An 11,257-nucleotide genomic window follows, 5' to 3' on the forward strand; every position below is an offset into this window, starting at 1 on the left:
CGTACAATGAAATCTTTTACTGCCCTAATTGTAAGGATTTTAGCCATGGGAAAAACCATCGCCGTTAAGTGCTCAAAATGTTTCAGTGTAGATGTCGTTCTGGTTAAGAAGAAGAAATTGAGTTTCGCGGATCTTTGAGCTGTGTTGCGCAGATAACCGATGGTCTAATAAATCCAGTAATACAGCTTGTTTTGAGAAAATGGTGATTCAGTTCAGAGCAGCAGGGAGTAAGGCAAACTGATAGAATAAAAAAAATCGAAGGCCTAGAATGAAGTTTTCGAATGCGTATGCCACGGGTAATTGCGATTTTTGTGACAGGTTCTCATTCAGAGAAATTAAAGGCAGGCTAGATAGCAATACAAGTTTGTGCTGGTCATTTTTTTATTTAAAAGCTTTTTTTTTCACTTGGAGGGGAAACGTTATCAAAGAAAAAGCGGGCAAGATTACCGCTTCAGAGCCTGCACATCCATATGACGTCACGGATTTCACGAGCTTGTACAGATTTGAGCCATTTTTATGCAAGCAAAGCTCGCGAAACTTGCTACGTTAAATGATTGGTTGCTTCAGAATAAATTGCAGTCCTCCGTTACTGATAAACAATCACCTAGAACCATGTGTTCTCAATGTCGAGACGTAGAGATGCTCATTGTCAATTGCTGCGAGAACTTCATGGCGGCTGTGCCAGCCGTAATTACCCGGCCTTGTCTCAGGGTATGAGTAGCCATGTTTCTTGCAAGAAAGCTTGACGGAATATTCCTTTTAAGCATTTCTTTAAAGGGACACTAACGATAAGAATAATTAATTTTTGCTGTGTTAGTTAATTACCCTGTTACGATACCAAGAAAGCCACCCTCACTCGCCAAGCTGCTGCTCAAATCGTCATCGTAAGTGGATCAATAGAAAAATCATTGAACGCACGTTCAATATTATTTCCGTTATTGAAGATGTGTTTGGGGACACTGATATACACAACATATACATGTTATTGCGCAGACAGCTATTCTACACTTTATTACACAAGTGGTAAAAGTGCACGGTGAAGCATGGTTTGCAGCGCCAGAATAGAAAAAGAAAGAGAAGAGACGAAGGATCTAGGGCTATTATGCGTCTCTTCTCTCTTTTTCTTTCCGTTGGAGCATTAAAAACGATTCCTAAATGCCAACCCACCATAGTCAAACAAGAACCTCTGCTACGCCGCGTGAGACTGTGCAATTCGAATCGTTGAGTTCTTCATAGTCAAGCGTCTTCTTCTGTGTTACTGTTCGTGTATTCCCTCTTCATCTCTGAACCTTCACCGCTCACACCACATGAGGATCTCGTGTGCTTTTCGAAATCGTTGACAGTAATTTCATACGGTGCACCTTATATTTCGACCATATTGGTGCCTCGTGTTCTTTTTTGTAACGGGTGGTCTTCGCTTTCACGTTTACCGAAGTTGCGATGCTGCTTTCTGCATGACATTTTCCCTTATTTCCATCTGAAAAGAAATGTTTGCCTGCTATTGAAATAGGCAAGAGATGGCCAGAATCCATGATAACGTTCTTTTTTTATTTCCATACAATACAGCTCTGCGAAAATTTGATACAGTATTTAATATCCCCGATTCCGGGCCTTCGTGTGTCCTTCTCGCAACTTTATCCGCATCCATCTTAAACTTGTGCACCAGAAACGTGTATCCACAGCCCGTGTAGCAACGGTACTCTCATGGAGCACTGGCAATGGTGCAAGTTCCGTATCACCAGTTTTCCAATATTGAAATGGGGACCACCAAGTTCCTGCAAATGGGAGGAGAAAAAGAAGCGAGAAGATATGAACAACTAAGACATGTAACTGCTACCAATTTGCCTACCACCAAATGCGTTTTAATACAGCTTATGTCAATGAATGAAATGGTTATCATCGAATTATAAATGGAGCTTCCTGAAGAATGCTCAATAAAAATGAGGGTAATCATCATGTCTTTATGTTCCGCCCTTCAACACGAACAACACACATATCACAATGGTACGCATAAGCTAGCACGTTCGAGAATTCATTGAACCATAGTTTTGTTAGCACTGCACGAGAAATTAACAAAAAATAACTTGGTGTAAACGCATGTAAGTCATGCTTTATTAGTGTGATTCGGTGTATTTAATGGTGTACAGATATATTTGCGTGTATTACTTACCGAAAAGCAACTGCATCATGTCGCATTCAAGCCTGATGTCCTGCTTTGCATGAATGAGTGCATGGATGCATGGATGGACGAAGCAGATCATCCTCAAGGCGCCATGAATACATCCCTCATGGTCGCAGCTGTAAAAGGTGGGAATCATGTATTTCACAACTTTTGTCGCATGAGCATGAGGAAATATATTTACGCAACCCAGTAATACTTTACGCACTAATAACTCACTCAGCCAGGATTCTTTCACACGAAGCCTAGAATATATTCTTAAGCATTTATGACCCTCTGAGCACTCAAGTTCACGGTTGCCATGAGAATATGACTTCAAATTATTCGATAAACATCTCATTCACCTCAAGTGCTTGAAAAATCAGCATAAAACTTCATAAGCAGCTTTTGTTTTCATGCAAGACTTTCTAGTACTACTGTTTTTACAACCTCGAAGAGTAAACTCTGCTGTTAGTGAGTTATAGAAAACAGTTATGCATACCGTATTGCAGAATGAAGCAGTGCTTCTTTCCTAGTGCATTCCTACTTTCGTAGCTCGCTTGAACCGTATAATGCACATATATCACTTCGTCTGCCCATCAGCGTCACCGCCAACTTGAATTCCACCCTTCGTACACAGTGCATTCAGGTTGCATACGTTGTTGGAAACTGTTCGTAGAAGTTGGCGAATCCTTGGTAACTCTCTGTGCCTCGATCAACCTGCAACCAAAATGGAGCATTGAAACTAATTACCAAAGTAACTCCACACAGGTGCAAGCACTTTCTGTCTTATAACCATCACAACTGAACACATTTATCTGTGCCATATTTTTAAGCTTCCATTCGGGTCCAGAGAGTGACAGTCCATTTGAGCAAATGTATATTCTAAAACTAAAATATCAAGGTCCACATAGCAAGTTCCTTACCTAGAAAAAGATGTCAAAGAGTTTATTAAAAGTACGCTTTTTGCACTTTTCCGCCCCATTTCCATCTATATATAATTATCCCGTCTTGGAATTGAGTTGTACGTTGCCAAGGCTTGAGATAAAGGAAATTGTGTGCCGGAATAAATGGTTTCTCACGGTCATTTTAACATAATACGCGTACATTAAAATCTCTTAAGGAATCGGTACTGTTGATTCTCGAGAGCACTGCTTTTCGTTTATTGTGTATTTGTGAGAAGCCTTTTTCTCTAAAGGTGTGTCCGGCCGTAATAAACGGGTAAAGCGGGGATCTATGGTGTGCACCATCGGTGCCCACACGGGGGTCCGGTGAGTTCATATTATTAGGATGGTGAGCCCAATGTGCTACTTATATCATACGAACTTAGTGTAACTGACAAGCCTTCCGCAAAATCGTATGTGAACCCTTCTAAGTTTTGTGCCTTGTTCGTGCTATGCATCAAAACTTCGCTTCATTGATTAAGGACAAAGTAGCCGCCTATGGAACCCTTGTACTTTTGAGCAAGTGACTCCCGTCTAAACAATGCAGATGTTCACTGAAAGACGGAGACATAAAGCAATCAATAGGGATCGAACAAACAATGTATCATGTTGGAGCCAACGTTGTGACGAGCGTACTTAATATTCTTCGTTAGAGCAAAGACGAAAACCCGTATGCCCGTGTCGAGTTGTTGGCTCCAGCTTGAGACATCACGTGTTCGGCCACTGTTGAAAACTGCCATCAAGGAGTTAGGGTGCGTTCCATCCACTACTTCAAAAATGTATCTACGAATGAACTGTTCAACCGATGTATTAATACTTCAGTGGGGGATCACACCAGAGATTAAAAGTTTGGGATAGCTGACCTTTTTTTTGCTGAGAGAACGTCCGTACTTCACAGATAATAAAGAAAGGTTCTCAGTTCTTACATTTTCGAGATTGATCCAGCGTTGTTGGTCACAGGGTGGTTCGTTTCCTTTCTGTTTCATAACTGAGTGCTCACTCTTGCGTATCTCTTCAACCTCTGCCATGTTCGGTACTGCTACCGCTGGAGCTCCAGCTTCTTCGTCGGCTTGGTCGAGAAGGTCCTGAAGAGCATATATGTACTCGATTGCCTTGTGCAATGTTTTGACCTGCAGCAGAAAAGACCATTCAATTAGGCATTCATGCTGATCATGTTGTTTTAACACATCATCAAGGGCCAAATACCAAAATAGGAAACTGAGACGTGGCTGCTCCTTCTAGTACCAGTTACGTGCTCAATCATATCATGCTACGTACGATGCTATCTCCAATTCATGGGCCTAGGATGAACTATTGTATTAGCAGCTGCACGCTTAGACGATAACCATTGTTTGCCGTTTTGTGCACGTTGCCTTAGCAGGCAGAGCTTCTACAGTTCTTCTTGCAAGCTTTTCTTCCTGTTGTTAGTGTTCTTCACTGATGCGATGTTATCTTACACATTTTGCCTTTATGTAGGCACCAGGAAACATGGCTGTTTTTCGTCCGCTTCATCGCTTCATACTCCTTTGCCGATATATTTCCGCCAGTGCGCCTTAGAGACGAAACCGTGGAACAAATGTTGAACTTGCGTTTTCGTAACTTTTGAGCATTGCGCCCGCTCATTAATTAGGTTCAGTTAAGCAAATTCTATTCCGTAAGTCAGCCATTAAGTAACTAGAACGGTGATGGACGCGTTAGCAAATAGATAATTGTTGGACGTTAAAACTGGAACTTCACTGTGCAACGCGTGTTGAACTACGCGTGTTGAACGCGTGTGATTCATTGAGCAACGCTCTCTTTTTTCACCAACACACGCAGTTGAGTTGGTGTCTGAGAGGCTTACACTGTCTGTAGTTTTCAATACACGGCACGGAGATTGTGACACTTAGTCCAAACCACTGTGCTTACGCTCAAGGCTATTGGTGTCTCCCATATCATGCATTCCAAGCAATGAAGTGCTGACAACTTGCAGGGGCTCTGGATCCGGGGAGGGGGCAGTTTGGGCGAGAACCCCCACAGCTTCCATTGCAAGCGCGGCACAGGTTTCAAACATTCCGGACGAGCTCTCCTCTAATATAGTACAGTAAGCGTTCCTTCAAATACAAATATGTACAAAAAGGTTCGCTTATGTGGAGTGAGCCCGACGCCGGCATCCTCCACACAAGCCCCCTCCTCCAGATATGCTCCCGGAGCCCTTGCTAGGAAATTATATCTTGTCCAGCATTCGGCTTCATTTGCAAATAATGTCATAATTCCCGGCAAGGAACGTCTTGTCTGCTTGTTCTTAATCAGAGGGCACATCTACTCTATTGTGTTCGTCATTACTGGAAAATGTTGCTAAATGTGGCATACATGAATGGCCCCATCACAAGGTGTTTGCGGTTGCTTCGTTTGTTCTTAAGGCGCGAGCACTGCTCAGCGTCCACCCACCTTTGACAGTCTCTTGGCCCTGTTCTCGACCGGCACGCACTTCCGTAGCCTGCAGAACGCGTTGTTCACTGCCTGCACTCTGCGTCGCTCTCTGGCATTCCTCCGGGCCACAAGGTGCGGCGGCTTCTCCCGGTGCGAAGGAACGGGCTTGACACCATCGCATGAGCCAGACCCGGCCGCTGCAGTTGACGTAGAAGAGACCACGACGGCGGCATGATCAACATCACTGCTTGCGATGCCAGCGGCGACGAAGGGACCCTTCACGGGAACAAGGTCAGCCACCGTCCTGACGGCGTCTCTGGTTGGAGAGTCAGACTCGAGCTGTGATTCCCAACTGGAGGAGTTGTCCGGTGATGGCGTTTCCGGGTTGAAACCGCGGTTTCCATGGCTGCAAGCAGATGAGTGAGACTTGAATGAAGGCAAAACAGTGCGATAATTGCTACAGCTTTTTTTGGCGTGCTACTATACGCTCTATAGCAAAGAGGGGAACAGAACAACATGAACGTGAGAAGCATCGATGAAAGCAAGGTAAAATTTGACCGAACGCTATACCGTCAAATACAGAGTGATACGGCACAGAATGTGCAGGATATCATCACTGTTTAATCAATTGATTTAGCAAATCCATCAACCGCTCACGATTTCTAAAGTCAGCCCTAATAAACCCAGCCTTGGCTGTATATTAAGTCGTGATCTGTGTGAAAAATGAATTACGTAGAATAGGAATTAGAGCTGCTATAGTTCTTTAGAACAAGCTAAATGCGTTTATAAATCCATGTCTACGCAACAGTGCGTTCACGATTTGTGATGACATGTGATCTGTTGCCGTTCAAAGTGCCTGTCCTCGTAAGCAAGTCCATGGGACTGAGTTATATACCCAGATTTTACTGCCCTAACTTTTAGTGAACCTTCTACAGAAACCGCACTTAATTTGGTAAGTTAGCTCTATGCCAGTGATTACTGAGTTGGAACTCCAAGACGTTTAAATACACTGAAAAGGTAGGGTTCCTGCATGAATGGGACCTATATAACAAGAATTGGAGGTTATGTCATACTTAACTCGCGTGAGTGGCTCTGCGCCAAGTAAATTAGGATGCCGCGAATAACGTTGTTCCTTCTATGCAGAGCTTATGCGCTGAATACATAAAGTGAGTTTAAACCCGCTATTAAAGTGTATTGTCACAATTAAAACATTTTCTGATTTAATCTATCGGTCACTTGCAGGTCTATAAAAGAAAAATTTAGAGATGGTTCTGCTAGGCCCTCATTCACAAAAGTCTTCTGCGCTTGAAGTATTCCTACGAAAAAATTTTAGCCGATGCTGCTGCAGTACATATTAGCAAAGGCAGCTAGCCAATGGCTAAGCGCACTTAAGAATGAAAAGCTTTGCGAATTCAATCCCTGGCCCTGAGATTTCTCTTGCGCCGCAGGACTTCTTCCGTAGGCGCGTTACAAAGTACGTGATGTAAGCATACACCAAGCAACGTCCGTTCCCACGACAGACATGAGTTCGTTTTACTGCGTTCCCACGACTGTCCGTAAGCTAATGGTCAAGTGTCTACACCGCTCCAGGGTGCCTTAACTTGACCGCCGGCAGCGTCAGCCCCTCTCGGCTCAATAAAAAGCGACGCACGGTCAGCGTGCATCTAATCACTTTCGTTTTTTTCTGTGGCTCGCAGATGAAACTCTGCTGATAACCGGTGTATAGCCTCACCCCGTCGCCCTGCCTAATCATAGCGTTACATCTCGCCATGGTCGCTACCTATTGCAAGGGGAACTGGACAAGATGTGAAAGTGCCCGGGGTGTTTTTCTCACGACTCACGTGCGATGCATCAAGAATCGTCGGAGCTCATTGAGTATACGCGCCCAACTTCCGTTCCTCTCACGGCAAGTGCGATTTGCGCATAGTACAGTATTACCACACTGGAGTAACATCCATGCCACAGGTAGGAGGTCAGTACAATCAGGTGTATAAGATGTCGAGTTCTTAGCGCGACTGTGTCGAAAGTTGTTGCTATGCGCAGGTTATTGGTAATGGTAAACGTCGCGATGATGGCAGCTACACTGAGGGATTGATCCATTCATGCAGTTTAATGTCCCGAAGCTGGGACAGCTATAAGTTGGTTCATTAATAATCATAATTAAAAACATCTATCAAATAAAAATGTATAAGCCACCAAAAAACACCGGTATATATTATATAGCACACGTCACGAAATGTGTTTTTTGTGACTCGTAACTGCAAACATCGCGAGTGAGGGTATGCATTGGAAAACAGAATTTGTTCTCAACACGTGTTACACGGCAAGCACCACGAAGATTTAATACCGTTAAGTATTTAAGTGTGGCTATCGGAAGAACTGTCAAATTGTAAGTCATTGAACAGTTGATGTATTCTTTTCTCCTCTGTTGGCCAGGGCTGTAGCCCTCGGTATAGAAAATTGCGCTTATAAGCCCTCGTTCTGATTGAATTGCGAAGTCCTTTCACTTGAGAGAAAATCTGTGCAAATAGCTAGTTGCGGTAGAATAACTGCAACAGGCATATGTGAGAACAAGAAAAGATATCCCTTTTTCTGGCCCTGTCCTGAGTAACACATAGAGGGTTTTAGTTAGGTGCGAAGAACTGCGAGACGAACTACTCTTTGGAAACCTTAAGCTAAGCTGCTGAAGACAAGACAAAGCTTGTGGGGCCGAATTCACAAACGTTTTTGTTCGCAAGAGCTACTTCTCACTGCCCGGCATCTTTCGCAAATAGCGTACAGTACGATTATTAGTTCGCACTTATTCTTACAAATACTTATAATGCCCGAATTCATGGTCCTGGCTTGTGTGCTTCCTTCGTTATTCAAAGCGATGGCATTAGGTTCCGAGTTTAACTGACCCACTAATGTAATCAAATTGTTAAGTGTTCCCGCAGCCATTTGGCAGCGCAGTATCTGTTGGTTCCTTTGGTAAAGCAAGCCTTACGAGTAGTTAAAGTACTGTAGTGACTCTCTTAGTTGTAAAACTGTTGCTGAGTTCGTATCCAAGTTATGTACAAGTGCATGCAATCTTGGGCTGCAACGGAAAGCGACGGACTTTAGCGTTTTTTCAGTGTGCAAATGTTTGTCGTGGTTTGATTACTTCCTTAAAGCTTTCCTCAATTTTTCGTTGTTCTTTTTCTGTAGCTTGTTATAAGCCAAGAATTCGGCTGCCTTCCTCAGCAAACTTATTATTCGTCTGTGTTGCCGGATCATTTGCTGAAGATGGCAGTGAGTGATACCGCTAAAACTTGAGCATTGCAGGAAGGTTACGGACAAATAACTGACAAAAACGAATTGGCAGGTTAAACGAACTGGAGCTAACAGGCGCGTCCTTACGCGTAGATACATGTTTACCCATCGAACTCCGAGAAAGTGCACGGTAACCCAGTCGACGGACTCTAATGTACGTGCCTTGGCGAGTGCTTATCACTACTGCCCGCAGCAACATGTTCGGCCGGCTCTACAAAGAGTGCCGCAGGCAATACGCGGGGCAATTAACCCTCTCGAAGGCGTTGTTCTTCAAGGTTGCGCGGTTACTTTCGTTTTTTTATTTGTAGTTAGGTTCACATTACGAAAGCTGAGTGCTGCGAGGCATACTTGACCCTATAGTACCCAATGTTCTACTTTGCTGTGCCAATATTGAGGCCTCAAAAATTTGACGTGTGATCAGAAAACATAACGCCTGGCCTATAGTTGCGTTTGTCGTATACTGTGGAACAGACTTGCACTTATGGGCATTGAAGCAAATTCATGACTACCCACTTCGTTACTATATTATTGCATAACTTGTTATACCAATTAACATTTAATTGTTCTTGTTTTTGCAGAAGTATATTCTCCATGGCCAGAAAGATAAATTAACAACTTCTAATGTTCCTAGTCTACTGAAACCATTTAATAAAGATATAGACAGTCACAATTGGCTTGGTTGATCTTCAATGATAAATGCACTTCATTTTTTTAGCCACTTAACGTTTCAAGTAAATGTCCACTTGCAGAACTTTGTGTTAACGCAGGGGGCCGTAATTTTATACGATACGGACTGTGGAATGACTGTGTTGGCTGCTGCAGTGTTCGAAGTCATAAGGTCACAATACCCTATAAATGTTAATTTCTTTACCTGTTCTTTCTTACGAGCACGCACGGAACAGCGCTTGTTCACCACAGAAGTCCGCAAGATTATAACTGCGAACATGCTAAGAGATGGCATAGAACAGCTACATATACCACGAGAACTCAGCCGCTTTTCCTGAACAACCGTTCTGTATCAGGCTGATTATCATGCTATGACAAACTGGCAAGTTCTGTTAAATCTACAGTCATGCAGTGTACACCTGTTATTCAAACGTGTCGCTCAGGGTCTCACACCTATAAAAAAAAAAGAAATGTACATTATGCTCCACCCTAAAGCTCTCGCCTCACCAACTGTCTCTACCTTGGGTCCCTGCAATTATCTCGGTGTGCACGGAACACTTTGTTAGCAGCTTAACCGTGTGAGTTTGTAAAAAACAGTTAATTGAAAGAGCAATATAATAAAACAATGGCTGGATACACTCCTGAACTATGCGACCAGGCCCGCCAAAGTTATTGGTTAGGAACACAAAAACGATGAGAGCCTAGAACAGTTATTTAGATTTTTAATGTAGGTATAGCCCAAGCAACCATATAGGTCAATCGACTTACACTTGACGCGTAAGCTTAAAGCATAATCCCATTAGTCCGTCGTTCTGACGTAAACTTCATTGCTGTGCTTGATAGCTTGATTGTGTCAAGCTTCACCCGAGCAATAAATTTTATAGTGTAGCTAGAAATTGAGCTTCTAGGTGTTACTCCACCATACTTGCTTTCTGTCGTCTTTGTCTGGTGTGTCTTGTCGTGGCTATTAGCCGTAATCAGGCTGGCCGCGGTATAAAATGAACGTTTGATGGTCTCTCATGTGAACCATGCACACTGAAAACCACTCCATAAATGCAAAGTTTAGATATGTCCCCAAGGGAGTAGGGAGAACTGCGCGTAATAAATACCTCGAACAAAATCCAGGCAATGATGACAGAGGCGTCGCCGACCACGCAGCGGCCAGCTGGTGGCCGTAGTAAGCCGAAGACACCATCTCCTCGCTCGATGCCGGGCTGGGCAGCAGGGCTTCCATGTTTCGACGCTGAGCCTGCTGCGCAATCGAATCCGAAGGAAGGTGTGACTTCGCCCGGAGGCCACTCTCGCTTTTTCCCTTTTCGGGAGGGCAACCCTGAGCTCTGAAACCAGAGAGGAGGACGAGAAAAGAGGGCGAGAGCGGATGCTCGTGACGTCACAACCAATGACGGGAGAGCGTGTGCGCGCGTGAGCCGAGGACCCGCTTACCTTCTCTCCCCGTCTGCCCAGGCGGCATTTTTCGTTCCTCCAAACCAGCCGGATCGCCGCACTGGCAAAACGTGCAGAAAGAAAAAGAAATGATAAGCTCATGGGAACTGCGCGCGTCGTACGGCGCTTTGCCCCGAGAAGGAGAGACGCGTCTGCAGCCTGCAGAGGGTTTTGAGTGGGACGAGAGGAAAGCGTCGTCGATCCCATGCCGTCTTTGCAAGACTCGTATTGAAGCAAACACATACATGATAGCGCAGCAGGCTAGTAGTCTATGGGAGCACTTGGGCGATGCTATCGACTTTTTATTTCCCTCTTTCGCTGAATACTTTTGCTTCTTTCTCTT

At 44.1% G+C, this 11,257-nt stretch overlaps 1 protein-coding gene across 1 annotated transcript; it reads right to left on the bottom strand.

The window, feature by feature from the left end:
* Window positions 1-1,534: 1,534 nt before the first annotated feature.
* On the bottom strand, window positions 1,535-10,731 carry LOC142563101 (uncharacterized). Its single transcript, XM_075673627.1, has 6 exons — window positions 10,581-10,731; window positions 5,533-5,920; window positions 4,029-4,232; window positions 2,661-2,878; window positions 2,171-2,298; window positions 1,535-1,775 (listed from the first exon to the last, which is right to left on the bottom strand). The coding sequence occupies exons 1-4, from the start codon at window positions 10,703-10,705 to the stop codon at window positions 2,804-2,806; spliced, it is 792 nt and encodes a 263-aa protein (XP_075529742.1). The 5' UTR covers window positions 10,706-10,731; the 3' UTR covers window positions 1,535-1,775; window positions 2,171-2,298; window positions 2,661-2,803.
* Window positions 10,732-11,257: the final 526 nt, after the last annotated feature.

Source organism: Dermacentor variabilis, chromosome 11 (assembly GCF_050947875.1).
Source record: "Dermacentor variabilis isolate Ectoservices chromosome 11, ASM5094787v1, whole genome shotgun sequence".
In the NCBI taxonomy this organism is placed as follows: Eukaryota; Metazoa; Arthropoda; class Arachnida; order Ixodida; family Ixodidae; genus Dermacentor; species Dermacentor variabilis.

Bases quoted from the DNA above. Each gene is read 5' to 3' on its own strand.
- LOC142563101 (XM_075673627.1), bottom strand. From the start codon at position 10,705: ATGGAAGCCCTGCTGCCCAGCCCGGCATCGAGCGAGGAGATGGTGTCT. The intron at 4,233-5,532 runs GTGGGTGGACGC...TTTCTGCTGCAG, and splicing joins GGGCCAAGAGACTGTCAAAG to GTCAAAACATTGCACAAGGC. The intron at 2,879-4,028 runs GTAAGAACTGAG...TTTTGGTTGCAG, and splicing joins GCTGGATCAATCTCGAAAAT to GTTGATCGAGGCACAGAGAG.